We start from the raw sequence: 21,314 nt of genomic DNA, 5'->3' as shown, positions 1-21,314 counted from the left end.
CTACCTCAAAGAAACCCCTGCAGAAGCACCACTAATGTGTTCTCCCCAAAATCTTCACCTTTTGACACTTTCCTGGGTAGCAGTTAATTCTAGCCTTATTTTTCACTGAATCCATAATTTTCAGTGTAGCTGTTTTCCCCAAGATGATTTTCAGATGGAAGTGACATCTGTTGCAGGGATACCACAGGGCCTTCCCCTCCTTCCTCCACACACTTAGTAAATAAGTACATTTCCCCAGGTAAGTATTGGCAAAACTGGTAGCACAAATTTGACAACAGGAAATTTTCACTGACAGACTCCAGATGCAACATCAAATTTGTTCTTCTCTGTATAAAGAGTTGTGTAGCAATGTCAGTGGAAAATATATTAGTCTGATCAATAGTTAGTTTATATGACATTTCAAGACTACAATAATCTAATTATGTACAACAAATAATTTTAAAGAATCAGTTTCTCTAATGCCCCCTATGATAACAAATAGGCTTAAACAGATATAAGCTGATCTGAGAAAATAAAACTTCTCATGCAACAACTTAAATTGCTTCCAGCTACAGCAGAAAGCAAAACTAGAGTTGAAAAGAAACTTCAATATTTGATTTCATTATTCTCAACTCTTTCTGTTACCAACATTCCCTCCTCCTATGTAATGAGGGTTTGACTTCCTGAATGCTGAGAGTGCATTGATTAGCCCCAGAAAATCTGTGCATTTGCATGAAACAGCCCTGAGTAATTCCTCAGTGCCAGAGGCAACAACTGAACCAGCATTTAATCTGGGTATTGGCTAGGACTGAGGCAAAGCAATTTATTTCCATTACAAATAGTCCAGCACAAACAGTCCAGCTGGAAGCCAGTGAGGCTGTGTAGCCCCACATTTTCCCTACAGATACACAGATGACACTGATATGATATTAAAGCAGCATGTGAGACCTTGTCACTCAGACGGTTCCTACTGCACCTATCCAAGACCTAATATTTACATTCACAACTTCTCCATCTTCCCAACCTGAGGAGCAAGTGCCAAATCCAGCAAGCAGCCTGCCCTTACAGAATAAACCAGTTTTTAATATGGAGTTTGGGGTTTTTTTTTCTGTTTACTTACTATAACCAAGCAGATTTACAAAGATATCAACGGCCTACAGATGCAGGAAAATGGGATTTACAGAATACCTAAGCAAGTTAGACATGTAACCCCTCTTGAATTTCAATTATGCTGCTGCTTAGACACTTTTCCAATTTCTTTGGAGCCACCTGAGGCACTGAAAGCACAAAGGTACTCATGTCAAGGACTAAACAGAATTGACAAAGCTTTCCTGCTTTAGCTTCAGCAAGCATCTATTGCTTCAGCCTGCACTGAGAATATCTGAAAAGCAAAGCATGATTTAAATAAAAAGAGAAAGATTCACTACATTCAGATGCATCACAAAAGATAGGAATTTTCTTAATAAACTAAATGTTCCTGCTTTCCCTTCTGATTAAATGGCTACAGATTTTAAATATATTATGAACCAAAGAACACCTATAACTTGTGCTTGTGACATCTCTGTGAAATATTTCTCAACAGAGTTCAAAGAACTTTGAAGTAAAAATTAAAAATGCTTTAATGCCTTTGATAAAAGCGAAGAGCAATTTCAGGCAGGACCATTTCCTGAAAATGTTTTTTTTTTTTCAGCAAGCAGCAGCTGAACTGAAAATCCATCAAGTGTGGCACTTAATTACAGAGAGACAGACAGACATACAGATAGATGCACACATATACACACACAGAATTTTACTCCTGACATTACCAAACTACTTCTGCATAGCTCGTTTTTAGCTGGCAATGCCTTTTTACACTAATGAAGCTTTTCTGCTCTAACTTCTTGAACTGAACAAGAAGTTATTTTTATATATTCCATATCTGCTGTAATTCCCAGGAAATAAGGAATTAGAGTAAGATGTTTAATATTAATTTCATTTAAGAGGGTGGTTAACTTGGGTAGCTTAGAAGTCTTAAGACGAAAATCCTGACAAGACTCCTACTGATTTTAATCAGACTGGATTTCACTGCTCTATTACTCAAAGCAGCAACACGACACAGAAGAGGTTTACCACGCAAAGGCTTTCTTTTCCATGTTGTTAGACAGATTATTCCAATTAGCTTTAAACGTGTCTCATTTTGAGGAGTAAAGCTCATAAGAATTTGCCAAATTCCCTCAGTTGAAACTCAGTTATAATAAAAAGCAGTTCCTTTAGCTAACATAAAAACACTGGCTCACAAACACATGCTGAGACTGGTACCAGTCCTACAGCAGCCAGCAAGGGAAAAGGCTTGTAAAGACATTTATAGGCAAATAGCCTCCAACAATGGCAAATGCTAACCCTGCACACATAATATTTTCTGTATCTTACTTGGCCATGCACTTCATCTCAATCAAAACACTACTACAAAACAAAGTTCTACATGGATTTTCTTATAAGCTCCACAGCAAAACACAACCAGTCTTTAAAGGGCAACCCACTGATACCAGGAAGATGAAGAAAAAGTGCATTGCAAAACAAATATCTTTTTCTGCCAAAAAATTGTGTTGAGCCCAGATCTACGTTCATAAAAAAAGAAAACAAATCCCAGGTTCCCCCTCCTTGAGCATTGTGACAGATGCCACCAGGGACAACAATAGCTCCCAGCTACGTGCTGGACCGTGTATCACTAAGTGGCTTGTGTATTATGGCTTAGAGACTCCTGCCCTAGTTGGCTTGTATTTAAAGGTAAAAAAGGTCATGGGCTATTTACACCTGCACAACTGAGCAGCAGAGTGAGGCTGAGAAGTCTGTAATGCCATCTGCATTCCACAGAAGACATACCACTGTTAATCAAAGTGCATTGGTGTCACACCCATGAAACGAAGTGCTCTTCTTGTAGATGCCTCTGGAATCCTAACAAAGAGGAATCCTTCAATTGTCTCACATATTTCAGTGTTGACACTTTGGTTGTGATTATTTTGTGTATGCATACAACCTCACAGAAAATACTCAGTATGATATTCATTGCCCCATTTTTCACATGTACCTTCTGGCTGTACCAATCTAGTTTATAAGTTATCCCCTGCAAAGAAAACTTTTTCATGAAGTTGTTAGTGGAAGCCTACTGCAATGCACATAACTCTGACACTTAACATTAAACTTCTATTAAGGCATCAAATCTGATAAAGCTTCTTGGAGAATATAAAACAGCTCCAAGAATCAAGAGACTTTCTAAATTTATTGCATAAATGAAAGACTTCTCCCCAAAAATGCAATGACATTCTTTCAGCTATCAGTAAAAGTAGCTTCTAAGAGACAGTTTTCAGTTTCTTAGTTTTTAATTAAGATTTTTAAAGGCTCTCTTTGTACACTACTAAGGAATAGAAAGGTCTTAATCCAAACAGCATTAACTACTGTTTTTCTGAAAAGTCACTTAATTTGAAACAGTGTAGTTATTGTAACAATGTTTCCCTTGTACATTACTTTGGAAATCTTGTATTTACACAGTTCTGACTAGTGGAAGCAAAGGGCCAATACTCAGCTGAAGTTATACTATGGGTTCTGCATATAACTGAATTTACCAGATGTACAAGTGTTTAAGAGAAATGCTGTTTTTTCCCCTCTTCTGATGCAGGTGATGAGTCATCATTGATGTTGATAATGTATCCTGAGCATCCCGCTCCAGTCATGTTGCAGATGTATATAATTCAGTTAAAGCTGTCACCTTCAGTAATGCCACTGAGAAGTCCCTAAAAGGGTGTTTATCTATGGAAAACAATGCAATTTAACATTTTGAGATGATACCACGCACATTTCTTTCAAAGAGCCTGAGTAAAACAGATGAGCATTTCAAGTGCCTGTGAGTGCAACAGCTGATCTGGTGCTTTGCAGCACTGCTACAAGGGTTAGAATTGGAACATCACAGTCACTTTGCTGTCTTTTCAGCTGCCTTGTAGTTTCAGATGCAAAAATGTCAAAAATCAGGTAAATTGATAAAATTACACCTATTTTATAATTTGAAATAATTTAAAAAATATTTTCCTACTCCTTAAGTATGTCATCTTAGGTAAGCTTGGATTACAGAGACTTCAGACTTCAGTCATGTGTCACCTGCATTCTTGGATTCTTCAAAACCTGAGCATGATAGTCCCTTACTTTCGTAAAAGATTTGACTGTAGCACCCTCACGGCTATTTCCTACTAGTTCAGCAATTACAGCTCCCAAGATGTAACACTACCAAATCTTGAGACCACAAAAAGTTTCCTCTGCTGCATCATGGCAGGAGACTAAAAACCCCTGCATAAAAAGATTATATTCCAAACAGACCTGAACTAAACAGGGGGAAAAAATCCAAACAAATAAAGAAAAGGTATCAACCATTTGAAGGGAGAGAGAACAAAAAAAAACCAACAACAATTGTTGTATGTAAATAGGCCTCCAAGCACATCACTCCTCAAGTCCAATGCCACAAAGGTAGAACAACACAACAGGCACTGAGAAAATATAGAAATACTAATTTTCAAATTATTATTAGCAAAGGCTCATTATTGTCTTCCATGCCACCAATAATTTCCAGGATCTTTCCACTTTTCTGGCTGTGCTGAAGACAGGAGAGGGAAGGCTGAATTACACACAGCATTTGAATTGAGGCAGGAGCACACACAAGTTGGTCTGATGCTATGATGTTCCCATCCCACTTGTGCTCTGCCCCAAGCTGAATTTTGCATGCTGGCTCATCTATCACTTTCAAGCTTGACTCTTAAAGCTTTCAAGTATCTTCTCTCTGTGTGTGCACTTACAGACACAATGAAGACCTGATATTAATTATAACTTCTAGGAAGACACTGCAGGAAAAATATTGCTGTTAATATAGTATCAACAGCACAGCAGATGAGGTCCTGGGGAGGGAGAGGGAATTAAAACTTTGGCAACAGCAACATATGGCTTAAATAAAACCAGAAAGATGCTCTCCATCATACAGTATTATTAGTCTGCATGGGAGAATAACACCCCTCACATTTGCTTTCAGAAGTCAAAAATAACAAGAGAGAAGACTCCAATATTATCTTCCATGACAGCATCTCTCTTTCCCATGAGAAGACTCTAGGGATTAGTTTCACAGAACAAGGCACTGCGGCTCCCTTCACCAAGAGAAAAAATACTTCTTTGTTTTCTTGAAATAAATATTTGAATAAGTATTAAAATAGAGTAAAACATTTTCTCATTTTAAATGTTCCCCATGTTAGCTCTTTTCTGACCAGACTCTTTTTAGCAGTCCCTAGATAAAGTCAGAAAATCTTAACATAAAAATTGCATTAATTAAGAGCAATGATTTGTTAAAAATCAAACCCCAATAAAATATCCACAAAGAATTATTTGGTCAATCCTCAATATTAGCAACAACAGTATTAAGTATGGCACAGAAAACCTTTCATACCTCATTTATTAAAATTTATGAACTTTAGCAGAAAATTATCTACCACTAAGTTTCTCATGTAACCTCTGCCTAGTTCTGGGAAAGCTCCTTTCCAAGTCTACACACTGCTGTCTTCAAGTCAAAAGAAAACAAACATGCCTTTTTTGAAAACTACATCCCACTTTTTCCAGGGATAAAGAGTATCATCATGTGCTTTGCAGTTTCAATTAATGGCTTGCAATTCAGCTGTCAGGCCAGACATGGATATAATCCTCAATGAAAAATTTGCTACTTGTCAGGCCAGGAAACTTAGTTCAGAACTTCTTCCACTAACCTCAAGTCCCTTTTACATACACTGCAGTGATAGAAGGGCAGTAGCCACAGTTACAAGATGAAATTAGCATAGTCAAGTATGTGCAGGCTCATACAGGCAGTCTCATGCCTATGAAGCTCACCTCTACACTCAGCTCCTGGTCTGCCTTCACTGCTTTCATTTCAATCCCTGCAGTTTACTAAGCTTCCCTTGTTGATAAACCAGTCAACCATTGATTCACCAACACTGCAGCAGAGAATAAACATGCAGCTTTGAACTCAACACAGCTCTCCCCTGAATTTCTGGGGAGGGAAAAGTAGGAATTTCCCATTTGTTGAAACCCTCCAGATGACACAATAGAGAATCATCTTTCCTCTGACTTCCTACTCCAGACCTGCCTTCCCAAGACTTCTTTGTTTCTTCTTCTACCACAGAAACACAGTGCTCTTAGCCTGGCTTAAATCACTGAGATGGAATCAAGTACACCCAGCTCACTTCTAGCAGTGGTTTGTTTCACTAGAGACTTCATTAAGAACAAGCTAGGGACTGCACAAACTCTTTAACTAGCCTGTTTAACAACTGCCCCAATTAGTTCTAAATCTTCTCTGCAGGAATCAAGTTCACATTTTCTTGCTCCTATTCTAATAGTTAGGGACAACAAGAAAATTGAAACAAGCAGATATTCACCTTCTTCCATAAGCAGCACAGATCTCCACTAGAAAGTCAGAATATGTGTGATTTCCCTTCAGTTTTCTCTTGTAGTCCAGATACACACCTTATTTCCACAGAAATCATATCTGATCAAACCTGACATCATCCTCTGGAATTACTGCAGGGTTTTTTGCATCTTTCCTTGTTGCCTTCAAAAGAAACCTCCTTCTGGGTGAGACAACACTGGTACAAAAGCAAAATGATTACTCTAATCACTGCTTCCTGTTAAGTCAGAGCAGACTATGAATCATTCTGCAGTAGAAACATCATTAGTTCATTCCAGCTAGGACAAAGAAGTCATATCCGTTTTATAAATGTGTATTAAATACAAAGCTGTATTTTAGTGAATTCCACCTCTCCAGTTTTGGAACTCTTTCCAGCCTAAAGAGGTTTGCATAAATATATTTAGGTATTTAATTACCTAATTAAATCTAATTACCTAGGAGGCTTTATAAAAGCATTTTTCAAAATGAAATGAAGATGTGTTAATAAAGACCAAATGCCATCAGATGCAACTGCTAATCAAATTATAAAATTCCTGTCCATCTGCACTAGTACCACAGAAAAGCTTCTATTCATACATGACAACCTCCTGCATGGGTAAATAGAAGATCAGATGGTATAGTAAAAAAAAAGTAGTCTTATTCCCAGCAACCATAAACTAGCATTCACTACAGTTTTTTGCTTATGGTCCACAGCAACAAAAGTAATGTGATATGGTGCTGAGGTATGTTTTACTTGCTTCTTAGCAGTTTCTCAAAACCGATTTTAAAACTGTAGGAAGGTAGGTCAGGTTTCTCTGGGATGGCTATTTTTTGCTGAACAATTAATTAAGTGCAATCATTTTAATTCCTTATAAGAAGCATCAGTCCTCCCAAGTACAGGTTTTCACTGGCTGCTATTAAACATTGGTTTTCGTGGTGACATCAGCCCCCTCCAGTGAATACTCAGCTATTCCTTTTCTTGGGCTCCCTGTCCTACTCTCATTGTCAGAGACGAGATACAAATGCTGAAGTTCTTGAAGCCATCCATCCCCTTCTTAACAGTCTGGCAACCAGCCAGCCAGTTTCAAAATATGCCATATTTTTCTCACCTGCCATGATTTCTGTCACCTCTTGCTTATCTTGCACAAGCTGCATGGTATCTGACACCACAACCTGATGGTTGGTGTCTTCTTCTTTCTCTTCATTAGGCTGCTTGGCTGTTGCAAAGCAGTTGCAGCTTCCAGTTTCTTTGCACAGGAGCAGGGTCCGATACCAATAGTCAGACATGAAAACTCTGTGAGCTGATTTCTGAAATATAACAACAAACAGAAAGTAATTTTCTGTTAAACATAAGAAAAAAACCTAGCTACCTGAAAGAAGAGACTCAAATGTTAAGGATAACAATTACATACAAATTATATCTTTTATTTTATCTTAAGAAAAAATATGCAGTTTACAATAATCAACCATTGTATAGTACCCAAAGTAAAAAGTTTGAGTTCCCTGTAGTTTCTCAAAATGCTTATATCAAAAGTCAGGAAGCTAATATAAAAAAATCAAAGAAAAAACCAGTATACAAACATCAAATTACATGTGGTCTGCATAAAGGCCAAAAAAAAAATCATTATCACTCTGAATTTTTCACAGAACAAGTCAATATTTATCTCAAAAGCCAAGTTTATCTAAAGTCAATTTTAACTAGGTGAAAGAACACACCAGAACAGGGGTTGTCAAAAAAGTAAAAGAAAAAAAAGATAAAGGACAAGATACTATGATTGCCATTATATGGGAGGCCAAAATTACAGTTCAAAGTTTTCATAAACAAATTAACTGAATGAACCTTGCCACTTGAAATCTGGCAGGAAGAAGAGATTGTTTGGTTTCTGACACAGCACTCAGGTCCTCCACCACTGCCCTCTTCCTGAGCAGAAGGAAGGGGCAACAGCTCCCTTAGCCTAGAAGGACCTACAAATTTCCAGGAAATATGTTTGCAGGTAAGAGAGCAAGCATATCCTTAAGCACCTGCAAGCTTCTCAGTTTATGCCAGAGAACTACAGGGAGGTTTGTTTTTTAACATAAACAAAAATCACCCCCTTCTTGAAATAACAACTAAAACAACATTAACTCGAAAGATTTTATCCACATGAGGAAACATCTTGATCTTTCCAAGATGATCTTTTCTACTGTTAAAGGTAGCTGGGAACTCTGCAAAGTTGAGCCATTGAACAGTTTGACTTACAAAGCCACAAAGCCCAATCCTCCTACAACGAGCAACTCAGTGAGGTTGCTCAGAACCCTGTCCAACCTGACCTTGAATGTTTCCAGAGATGGGATCTCTACCACTTATTTGGGCAACCTGTTCCAATGTCTCACCACCCCATTGTAAAACAAACAAACAAACTCCCAAACAACCAAAGAAAAAGCCCCTCCTTTCCTACATCTAATATAAAATCAATCCTTCATCAGTTTAAAAATATTACCCCTTTTTCTATCTCCAAATGCCCTTGTAGAAAGTTCCTCTCTAGATTTCCCACAGGCTCCCTTAGGTACTGGAAGGTGCTGAAGGTCTCCCTGGAGCCTTCTCTACTCCAGACTGAACAACCCCAACCATCTCAGCCTGTCTCCATAGGAGATGTGCTCCAGACCATCTTCACAGCTCTCTTCTGGTCTCACTTCAACATGTCCACATGTCCCTGATGTTGGAGACTACAGAGCTGCATGCAGCTCTCCAGGTGGGCTCTCACCAGAGAGAAGGGCAGAATCCCCTCCCTCAGCTTGCTGCCCACACTGCTTTTGATGTTGCCCCGGACTCAATGGCTTTCTGGGCTGCAGGTGCACATGGCTGGATTGTGTCCAGGAGCACTTGGACACTGCCTCATCCACGAGCACCCCAAGTCCTTCTCAACAGGGCTGCTCTTGAGCAGCTCATTCCCCAGCCCAGATGGATACCAGCGGTTGTACCCACGTGCAGCACTTTGCCTTTGGCCTTGTTAAACCACATGAGATTCCCAGGGGGCCATTTCTTGAGCTTGTCCAGGTCCCTCTGGATGTCATCCTGTCCTTCAGATGTGTCAACAGCACCACTCAGCTTGGTGTCATCTGCAAACCTGCAGGGGGTGCACTCAATCCTTTGTCATTAGTGAAGATATTAAGTAACACTGATCCCAATACAGATCCCTGAGGGACATTACTTGTCACTGATGTCCATCAGGACTCTGAGCCATTGACACCACCCTCTCTATAGGACCATCCAACCAATTCCTTATCCACAGAACAGTCCACCATCAAATCAAACTCTCTCCAATTTAGAGAGAAGAATGTTGTGGGGCACCAAGTCAGAGGCTTTACATGAGTCCAGATAAATGACATCTGTAACCCTTCCATTGTCACTTGATGTGGCCACTCCATCACAGATGGCCACTAGTGGGTCAGACAGGGCTTGCCTTGGTGAAGTCATACTGGCTGTCTCTAGTCACCTCCCTGTCCTCCATGTGCCTGAGCACAGCTTCCAGGAGGATCTGTTCCATGATCTTCCAGGCACAGAGATGAGGCTGACAGGTTGGCAGTTTCCAGGGTCCTCCTTCCTACACTTTATAAAGATGGGTACAATGTTTTCCTTTTTCCAGTCACCTGGGACTTCACCTGCCATGACTTTTCAAATCATGCCGAAAGCTTGACAATGTCAGCCAGGTCTCTCAGGACTCTGGGATGCATCTCATCAGGTCCCATACTTTTGAGTTCCTCAGGTGGTCACAATCCTGATCTTATCCTACAGTGGGAGGAACTTTGCTGCCCTGGTCCCCATCTTGCAGTTCATCTACTCGACAAGCATGGGAAGAGAGGCTGCCAGTGAAGCCTGAGCACCTCAGCCTTCTCCTCATCCACCATTACCAGTATGCCAGCCTTGCTTATCAGCAGGGTACACTTTCTTTGGCTCTCCTTTTTTTTTGGCTGACATACTCATAGAATCCCTTCTCACTACTTTTTGCATCCCTTGCCAAGTTCAGTTCCAGTTTCACCTTGGCCTTCCTCACCACAACCCTACGACTGGACTGCATCCCTGAAATCTTCCCAGGATACCTGTCCTTGCTTGCCCTGTACTCTTCAGGAAATTACACCACATCCAGAGATAGGTTTCTTCTCACTCTTCACCAGAAGGTATATAGGCAAGAAAAATAATGGTCCAAATTTCCAAGCACAAAGGACCTGACAGGCTTTTCCAAGTCCATCTGGAAAGCACCAGGCCCAAGTAGGGGAAGTATGCATCTCCCTAGGCAAATCTAATGCTTTTTAGAAAAGAAACAGATGCATAATCTTCATTTGTCCTGCAAGCATCAAAATCCAAGTGTTTCTAGTGTATCTGTTTCTAGCTGCTGATTGAGTAAAAGCAACACTCCAGACCATGGATATTAACAATAAGTCTGCATTCTCTGTATTACATTTCAAAGTGTCAGTTATAGACTTGAACAAAGTAAAATCCACTTTAAAAGTCTTCTTAATATAAAAGTGCTATCTGTTTAAAAAAAGGCAAAAAAAAAAAAAGACACTTTATTTAGCACCAGATCCCTCAGGAATCACCCATGAAGAATAAAGTACTCTCTCTGGCACTTACTGCAATGCTTCAACAGAAGAGAAGATTTCCAGATAAAACATCCTTCAAATATTACAGCAAGGTACATCTTCTCCCCAGTTTAAAGAGAGCAATTTTGTTTTATTTTAGACAACATACTGCCATTTCCTCAGTTCTCTTTGCCTATTTCCAGACTTTGGCTTTGCAGTGTTTGTCAGAGGATGGATAATGGAGTTAAAAGCAAATTGCTCAATTCTTTCTATAGCTGCTGAACTGGACAGGTTCATTGCACACATCCTCCTTGTCACACAGAAAGTGGCAAACAATTCCAGCTGTACTGATGCACATTCTGCTAGTAAATAATGTATGTAGCAAATAGGACACCGTTTTAAGCTGCTTCTGCCTCTACAACTGTTCTGGCATGCCATGTGCAGTGATAGGCACAAGTGCCCACAAGGGGGTTTCATTAAAAAAGCACTTCATAGCAATTCAAATTTTTTTTTAATTCTGTGGGAGCAGGGGGAATTCTTTCAATTACCCTTACATATGAGATACTAAATAGATTTTACTTCTTAAAGCCATTTAGAAAAGTTCTCTACTTTTTACCCCAAGAATTGAGGCAAAGATAGGGAAGTCTTCTTTGCAGGAGACAAGAATCCCAGAAAATTAGAGCAGTTTTTCAACCCACTCCTGTGCAAGGTGAACTGGATCTATGCTTCAGAAACCAGCAAATTACTCTAGAAATAAGTTTTTAATTTATTGCCTTTCTTTAAGGAATGGAAATGCCTGAAGTTTGTCAGAAATAATTATATACAAACGTGCAGTTAAAGACATGCATTTATGACCTTAATCCTTAATTATTTTCTGATCCACTGATCATCTTGATTTTAAGAATGGTAATGTGAGATCCTAAGAAAACACAGTAGGAATTCTAGGGGCAAAGAAGTTGGGGGGAAAAATACACAAGGGCTGAGAGACAGTCACTGTATATGTTTGTCACACTTCCATGAAGAGAGGCAGCTTGCACATTCATAAAACTTCTTGACCAAGATTGCCTAGAAAAAGGGAAACATAAAAAAGAGAGGAGAAAAGAAACCCCAGAAAATCTTAACTTTCTCTTTTGGTTTATGAACTAACACAAGATGTTCCAAATAGTCAAAGCATCCCTGATGGATGTACCTCCTCTTGGATCACTGCAGGGACACTGAAGACCCAAGCAGCTTTTCTTATTATTTCAAAGCATCCAAAGATAAATTCATACTCTCAGCCAGTATAAAACTAGGCTGATACACCATGGAAGAAGCCCAAGACTGAAATCTCGCCTTTTGTAGGCGATTTTGTAGATCTGAACAACTGCTCCCAAACTTCAGTTTCATGTGCTAGAACCAATATTGCTTGAGAGTTTGAGGTTTTTATGTTTGCTTTAAATTAGATTGCAGACATGAAAGTTGGTGAAATTCCCAAGGAAAAGCAGGGGCAGAATCTGGATTCATTTGTCAGGACACAAAGGCACTGGTAGACTTCACTGCAGCCAGGACCTCTCTAACTGTGGGCCCACAAGCTGTACATAAGTAATAATAGTCTTAATATCCTTAATTCTTAATTCCACATTACTCCTTAATTAAGGTGCAAATGCTTCCTGAAACAATGCTTACAAAACTCACACAAAAGAAGAGTTTTTGAAAGCAAGAATCTTATTTCAATTACTTTGCACACACACACACTTCATTGAATTTACTTCAGTTTTCCATCCAAAATCCCCCTTTAACTCAAGAATAACATTGCAAAGGCAGTAGTTAATTATTATCTTCAAATGTAACCAGATTACATAAGGCACACAGTTTTCTCAGCAACTTAAATCCACATTCTGCAGCCACTTCACCACAGCAGTTACACCCAACTCCCAGGGTCCCCATCACCCTCAATCCATGCCCTGTTAGTAGATCACTGTTGCTGACACATGATGAAATTTCTTAAGCCACTTCCCTGGTGAAGGGCATTATTTCTAGTCAGGTGTAACACAAACATTTAAATATATCTAATTTCTAAGACCACTTGCCTGATGCTTTCAGATTGTCCTGTGTATTACCTCCCTCAGCAATTAATCAGTGCAGCATTTTATTGTGCTTTTATCATTGTTCCATTTAAGTCACTGAGAAATAAAATGTATTCGTGTGGGGAAAACTGCTCCTAATTCAGCACCTACTAAGATTTCACACTTATTTTCCATATACACAGTGACACTTAATGCCAATGCCCTTAAAGAAAAACTGTTTAATATCCAGCCTGGATAGCAGCTTTAAACTTAGTAATTCACCAAGCTCAGTACACCCACATCAATAGAGACAGCAGAGTCCAGATGATGATGTAAGAGCTCATCCATGTACCAGGTCTCTGCAGGAGAATTGGACTGGACACCAGTATCTGTGTCATAATATCTCTTTATTTTAGGGTGGATTAAAACACACTGAATGATATTTGCTCTCTACGGCCAATATTGCTCTCGTGAGAATCTTATTTCAGGTGTATGTATCTGTCTGCAGCATTCTTCCCAATTTGTATGCTTTGCAAAGCTAGCCAGCCATTTTTCACGTCTCCCAGTGCAAGGGGAAAGTGCAAAATACATCAGACACAAATCATGGCCCAGGTTCCTCCCATCCAAGATCAGATATGAAACTGGGATGTCTAAGTTAAGAACCTACTTGAGCCACATGACTTCAGCATTCCCTGGAGTAAGAGAGATGGGCATCCTCTGAAGCTCATCAGCCCCTTCCTTCAACTCCAGAGTCCAAGGCAACTGCAGATCAACCTGAGTTTATACAATGAGAAGTCCCACTTTTGTGCACATTATCAACAGAGTGCCACAAAAAATGAGCTGCATAATAAAAACAACAAAATACTTTAGGACTTCAGTAAAGTCCACAAAATTACTCAAGTTCTTCCTATAGAGAGATTGCATTTCTACTCTTGCCCTTCTCCCAGTCCTTTTACATTTTTTCAGAAAGATGAAGAGGAAAAACCAACAACAAAGCCCCCTTCTAATCACTCTCTAGGGTATGCAGAATACCCTCACACGTTTTAAGTCAAAATCAATTTAAAGACTAAATTTTTTCTCACTTGGAATTGGACTGTGATCAACATTTAACTTGAATACTAAGTAGTCCTTCAAGATAAAGTGTCTCATTTTGTACTTAAAAGCCTTTCACAAAGCATTAAAAGTCATCAACAGGCTGATGTAGAAAACACAAATTTCAAAGAAAATGCTAGACTATTTAGCAAGAGCTAACCAGAGGCCTCTACAAAGGAAATAAATCAAATGTGTTTCATAAGAGAAATGCTTTCTTATTTTTTCAACTTTTCACCTATAGGTAGCCACTTGTTTGAGAAATGCTTACAAATTTAAATGAGGTCACTCAGCTGTCTTCCTTCCTCCTTTTGGGGCAGAAAGCCATAAGTTTATCTTTTGTTAGTCAACTCAGAATTGTGCATTATATTTTAAGACCTCTAACAAAACCAATAAAAAAATAAACCTAGGATGACAGAGGGTAGCCGAGTTCCCAAGACTTGAGCAACCTTCCCTACTGCCTGGCTCTACCCACTGCACACAGGTCCAGGAAGAGCTTCAAGTACTCAGCCAAATTCTCTTCCTTTCCAGAGTTACGAGCCCAGTGCTCACCAAGACATCCATGGACTGTCTGAGCAGAGCACGAGGACAAGGAAACAACAGCTCCATGCAGGAATGAAATGGGGTATGGACAAAGCAACTGGCTGTAAGCAACCTCACCTGAGCTGCATCTCATGTTCTACAGAAACCTGGACCTTATACAGGCCACACTTCCCCTTTGCAAACAGGAAAAGACAGAGCTTTCAACTTTTATACAGCATGGAATTTGAAAAGTGGCTTGTTGTTCCTTCTGTAAAAATGTGATGTCTAATGCTGAATGCAAGACTTCCATATTTTCAGTGAGTATAACCAAAGAAAAGTCAGAGTCTGAGGAGTGTTAATGTAAGTGTGAGAAAACCTCCATATTACAGAATTCCAGTTGCCTAGAGATCATTATTAGCAAAAGCATAATTTTCTTAGCTTTAAAACTCCCACCAAACCACCTACATTCCTGAAAATGGAGCTTTTGGAATTAGATATCTAAACTTTTCCTTTTGCCCCCTCATACTACCCCCACAACCCCAGCTTTCTTTCCCACTTATTTCTCTTTCCATCCATGAGACATCAAATAAAATACTGGCCTGAACACGGTGTCTTCTAATGCAGCATGAAGAACAGCTTACACTTCTCTAGAACAGTTCACTGTATCTATTTTCACTCAGATCACATTTCACAGATTTTTTTCCAAGACCCCAGAGAATGACAAGCCGGGTTTCATTTTTAGATTAAGCCTGAAACACAATAGAAGCTGATAGTGCTATACAGTACTCTGTGGAGAATGAGGTGGTTTTGTACTTGACCCCTTATTTCAAGGGGCTGATAAATCTCCCCTTGTTCAAGTTGTTGTCATGATAAACCCAAACTCCCATCTCACCAATGCATTATTCCATGCACAAAGCCATGACAAACACAAGATGCTGCCCACCAGAATGAGGGCACTACACAAATCCCATTTGTTTAACTCAGAGGTACCTGTGACCAAGCACACAATTCCCAACTCCCAGACTAATTGAGTTGAAAGAAGAAAAATACATGCTGCATTCTGAAGGTCAGGGAGTACATGGCACATTCTGGTTTTTAATTTATTTATCAGGGGAACAAGCATCATAGTATTAGCAGTTTCTCTTGAAATCAGAACTTGGAACATCTAAGACCTTTCTCTGCAGAAAGCCCCAAGGAGAGTGCCTTTGTTCAGTGACCGTAAAACAGGAGTATGTGCTGTGCTCAGCTCAGAGGACACAGCTCCCTGAGAGATCACTTGGGTCACTTCATGCCACCAGCTTGCTGACAAACATATAATAGGTGTCCAGTTTCAAAGGGCTCACAGAACATCTACTCCACATGTCCCTTCTCTTCCTCCTCCCACCCCCCACCCCTCCCCAAACCCAGCTTGTGGCAGATCAAAAGCATTTTGCAATAACCCACCAAGAAAACCCACAAGACTTGTAGCTTCAGCATTCAGTCTTTTACCATCACACACAGAAGGGAAAAAAAGGCATGGTTGAAGAAACCTTCCCCAACTGCCTGTCTACAGAGCTGGAGAGTGCTGCCCATGTCCTGTGCCTGCAGAATCGCTTGAACCTGAGTGCAAGGTAAAGGTAGTGCTTTAGGAAAGAGTAGGCAAGTTCTCTTCCGATCTACTCTACCACAGGATTTAATTTCCTGTTAAGTAACCATGATGAATACTTCCTAATGAATTTGTTATAGATTTACCCAACAGTGTAATTTTGTTAGAAACTGCAGCTGACAACTTTAATTGTGAAAGGAGCACTGCATTCGAAGTTTCAAGTAGATTTATGTTTTAAGACGATTAAATCTGGTAGCTATTTTGAAGCTCCTGCAAAGCCTCAACAGTACACACAGGTGACTGCCTTCAAGACTGATTTTGAAGACCTCCATCATAAAAAAAAAAAAAAAGGCCTTTCCACACAACTTCAGTAATTACTTTTGTATAGTCCAGTGCCAAATCAGTGAAGCATATCACTTCTGGAAGCCATCTGAAACCCAAGAATTGCAAAGTTCAACACCAAAAAAAAAAAAAAAAGTCACGTGCATGACCCAGACCTCCCTACAGAAGGGATAAGAATGGACCAAGAGGGTTGTGTGATAGCAACCAGGCCCAAAACACAAGAAAAGGACGTGCAACATCAAGTACATAAACAATGCTCAATTCCCTATCCTACCACTGTGCCTTTATTAGACTTGTGCTTTAGCACCTTCTTGAATTAGGGTCCACAACAAATGTTTTTCCTCTCCCCTCCTACTAAAACGATGTTTCCTTCTGTTCAGAATAGCATTATTTCTCTTTCAACATGCTAGCTGAACTTGCACAGGGTAAGTACCTTTAATAAACACAGACCCTGCTACTGAACATTAAACTGACTGTTCCACTCCCCAAGCCAGAAAAGCTCTGTTTGTACTAATAAACTCCAAAAAGCCACGTATGATTATCATAAAAAGGCAACCTGCAAAAGACCTTTAAGAAAAAAGAAATTGGCTTATATTTATTTGCTTTCAGAGTTTTTCTATTTCTTTGCTGTTCACAGTCTCAGTCATTCCGAAATCACTAAATCAAACTGGCTCTATAAAGGAAATAAAAGGCTTGCAGGAGCAAATAGGTTCTTCCCATTGCCAAGTCTATCGAGGTAAAGTTTTAAATTCCTAAATTCCTTTTCAAGGTTTTTGGCTAAAAATATCTTTAAATAAACCTTTATTTCTTGTTTTTAGATTACAAACACTTAAATCTCCTTCCTTTTATAGATACAAAAGAAACAAAGTAAAAAACAAAACACACAAACAAACAAACCTAAAACAACAAAACCATCCAAAAAATCTACAAACATAATCAACAAATTTATTTTAATAGTTCAGCCCCAATGAAATACAAACGGGAAATAAACACAAGCAGCAGAAACATCCTCTTTTATAGTCCCTGGGATTAACCATTGCAGGTAGCACCAGCCAACAACACCCTCCACCTAAAACACCTTCTTCATACCAAAGGACCGCTTTGTTTCTGCGGTTCGGGGATGCAACTCGGGGCTGTAATTCGGGGAAGCAGCCCCAAGGGCACAAGCCCTGCTCGAAGCACCGCAGCTCCGGGCAGGGGCAGCCCCGGCTTCCCGACGCCCCTGGGGAGGAGAGGGCATCCCGCGCTGAGCGCCACGTTTTGTGTTCGTCCGCTCGTTTTCAGGCAGGTTACCGTGCCTGCCTTTGTTTGGCTTCCTCCCCCAGCCCGGACCCATCGCGGCCGACGCTGAGGGGCGAACAGAGAGGAAGGAAGCGGCAGGGCGCCCGGCCGGCAGAGCCGCGGAGCGCCGGTGAGCGCGGCCGCCCGGCTGCGGCCCGGCCCCCGCTCCGCGGGCCATGAGGCACCGCCTCACTCACCTCCCGCCCTGCCCGAGGACCCGCCGGCCGCTGCCGCCGGCGCTCAGCAGCTCTGCCGGGCGAGTGGGGCAGCGCCTCCCGCCGGGGCCCGCGGCGAGGGACGGAGGGAGGGAAGGAGCGGGATGGGATGGGATGGAGCGCGGGGGAGGCGGCGCCGGGCCCCGCCCGCGGGCGGGGAGGCGGCGGCGAGGGGCTGCCTTTGTCCGGGCTCCGATCCTCGCCCCGGCACCGGCATCCCCCGCCCCGTGCGTGCCCCGCGGGAGGCGGGGGCCCTTTGTGTGGCGGGGCGAGGGCAGGGAGCGCGGTGCTTGTCCCTGTCCCTGTCCCCGTCCCCGTCCCCGCGGCGGCCGCGCTCCCCGCCAGCACCTGTGAGGGCCGGGCGGGCACCGCCGCTCCTCGGCGCGGGCCGCAGAGGACAGGTGCTCCCGGGTAGGGAGCGGTGTTGGAGTGAGGGCATTTGTGTGGCCTCCTCGGTGAAAAATGCTATTTCCAGGAAAGCTGCTGCTACCTGTAGGAGTATCGCCTCGTCTTCTGGGGAACTGTGGCGCTTCAGGACATTTTAGTAGCAGTGCTGGGTCAAGGGTTGGACTTGGTGATCTTGGAGGTTTTTTCCAACCTAAACAATTCCCTGGTTCTGCAATAGCGGAGGTACACCGCGTGCCACGTGAAGTTTTGCAGCCTCAGTTCTGATGTTTCCTGGTGTTTCAGTGTTTGGCTCCCAGCGTTTTGTTTTGCTTTTATTGAAACGTCTATATGAAAGTAACAGCACTTTTTGTGTTTACACCTTGAACAGACAATTGAACAGCTGGAAATGGATTTGTTTTCTCACTATAAAAAGAGGGGGGAAAAAACCAACAAGCTAACTAACAACAGGTATTTTCTTTTTATTCAGGTACCCCCAAGCATTAAAACCTTTGCTTGTAAGCAAAACAATGCAGAGCATGTGCTTTGGGGTGTTGTGTGTACAAACACATGAGAAACGGGAGCTGCAAAGGTGTGTGTTTCATGGGAAGCACCCGAGGTGTGTCCCCAACTGGCCACAGGCTTTCCCAATCTCCACTCACACAGTCAGCACTCTTCAATGCTACTCTCTCCATCCCTGCTGCAACAGCAGTTATGTTCATGATAATGCAACTGCAAGTTTCAGACACTAAATTTTTCAGGAAAAATATTCCAGAGCTGAGAATAAGTGGGGCTAGCACATATTTCATGCCCTTCCTCTTTCTTGAGCTGGAGGTCTCTGATTTTGAGAAATATACCAGATGACAGCAACATGTTGTGTACACTTGTCTCCTTAATAACCTGAAATGCTCTTTCTTGAAGCCAAACAACCCAGAGTAGTGTCAGGAAATGGCTTACAGAAACAAGGTTTTGGTGTCTAGCAGCTTCTAAGGGCAGCTTAACCCAAAATGTGGATCAAACAGAACCTGAGGTGCAAGTAGGTAACCAAGTCAACTTAGCAGCAGCATGGGCCATTCTCCATGAGATATGCTGTGCTCCAGTATGTCATGGGGAAGAGTGACCCTGTGACACTTCACTGTAAAACAGGGGACTGCAGACAGTCAGTGCAGATTCAGATAGATGACTGTTTTTTGGGGTTTTTTTTTTTGCTTTTGTTGGGGTCTTTTTGTTTGGTTTTTTTTGTTTGGTTGTTTTTTGTTGTTGTTGGGGTTTTTTGTTTGTTTGGGGTTTTTTTGTTTTTTTTTTGTTTTGTTTTTTTTTTCAGTACCTCACAAGAACATTTTCAGTGTTGGTTGAAAAGATCCAGTTGGTTGTCCAGGGAAAAGGGCCAATTAACGATGACATGAAAGAGCAGAGAGGATGCCTTAATTTGGAGATACTGTCAAAAATAGCATTGAAAGAAGTCTCTGAAGCACACGGGAGGCAGCAATCAAACATACAATTTAGATTTCAGTTCTGTTTGGTGTTGCAGGCATTTTTTGATCTCTATCCCTATAGCTACCCCTACAGCAGTCAGCTAAATGGGTCTGGGGTTCAGGATTAAGGCACAGCACTGGTCATCCTCTGTAGTGTCCCCTGGGTGTGCTGTCCCTGTGGCACAGCTCAAGGGTCCCTGTGTGCCGGGGCATTCCCAGCAGACTGTCTGTGTGGAACTGACCTATTTCAGGAGATAAGAGTTTAGCTGTGTGTATGAAAGCCATGTTGTGCCAGCTGGTTCCAAAGGACGGTTCCTGACCTGCTTTTTTTTGTTAGTAGTAACACAAGGCTTTTGACTTTTGTGATTCCTGCTGTGTTCTGTATCAAACCAGAACCTTAGGCACTGGCTGGAGTCAAGCAGTGAGAAGTCAGACTGAAGATCTGAGCATTTTATTGATTGAGCAGGATTTCTGCAGAAATCTTTGCACAAAGGAAGATACAGTTGCGTTGGCTAGTAGTATCAGAGTTTATGGAAGATAAATATATGAATAGACTTTTATTATGAATAGACTCAGAAATGTTATTTCTTCTACAGTAAGTAAAATATATTCGTTAATACAATATTGGCTTTCATAAGAAGGCTTACTCCATGGAAAATACTTTTGTTTTGACTAATGCTAAGAAGCTGGGGCGAATTTCAGCAGGACCAGTTAAGCTTCAAGCAAATGTCAAGAACAGATGGTATTTAGGTCAGAAGAAATTAATAAAGAAAGAAAGTAAGTCACTAGAGCAAATGTGTGCTTTCACATTACAACAGCTGAAGGTAAAAGTGGGTTGGAAAGAGGTTGAATTTTCTTAAAATATCTGTCCTAAATATGAGAAGTAGGGTGAGATTCCTAGGAATTGTAAACCAGTGAAGTATTATGGTTCTAGCAAAAATTGTACCACAGAGCACCTCCTTCACACGTGTACATGGTATTTCTGATGCTGTCAGTGTGAAAGTTTATAAATTAATATGGGGCTAGTGTTGATAAGTCCTTTTTTCAATGTATACAAAAGCTTGGACAAGACCAGAAGGATCTAACGAGAACAGAGGGCCAAACTTGCTCATCTCCTGCACAAATGTTGAGAATTGTGGATAAACTCTGCAAGGTGTTTGAGACTCGCTGTGTTTTGGGAGTCTGGCTGGGAAGGCAGAAGACAATATTTTCAGTGAAGTAAGGACCTTTAGTCCAGGAATTAACTTCTCCTGACCCTAGTGCCCTGTGTCTTTTGCCAAAATTGTCCAGAAGAACACACTAGAATACATGTTCAGGACACGGTCTTAAGTTGCACCAGAGGAGGTTTAGGTTGGGCATTAGGAAAAAAGTTTTCACAGAAGGTTGATGATA

The 21,314-nt window shown here is 41.2% G+C and overlaps 1 protein-coding gene across 4 annotated transcripts in view; it reads right to left on the bottom strand.

The window, feature by feature from the left end:
- MCF2L (MCF.2 cell line derived transforming sequence like) overlaps window positions 1–18,173 on the bottom strand; it is a 155,569-nt gene extending 137,396 nt beyond the window's left edge. For 3 of the 4 annotated variants that reach the window (XM_064407840.1, XM_064407841.1, XM_064407844.1), the window contains exon 1: window positions 7,534–7,732. In XM_064407840.1, the coding sequence (XP_064263910.1) occupies window positions 7,534–7,711 (178 nt within the window). In that variant the 5' untranslated portion in view covers window positions 7,712–7,732. Of the gene's footprint in view, window positions 1–7,533; window positions 7,733–18,045 lie in introns of those variants that run through there. The other variant, XM_064407843.1, reaches the window with a different exon arrangement.
- Between the last annotated feature and the right edge of the window lie 3,141 nt (window positions 18,174–21,314).

This window comes from Passer domesticus, chromosome 2, assembly GCF_036417665.1.
Source record: "Passer domesticus isolate bPasDom1 chromosome 2, bPasDom1.hap1, whole genome shotgun sequence".
NCBI classification, from domain to species: Eukaryota; Metazoa; Chordata; class Aves; order Passeriformes; family Passeridae; genus Passer; species Passer domesticus.
The sequence above is the reverse complement of the archived record's forward strand: the minus strand, read 5'-3'. Positions and strand labels throughout refer to the sequence as shown.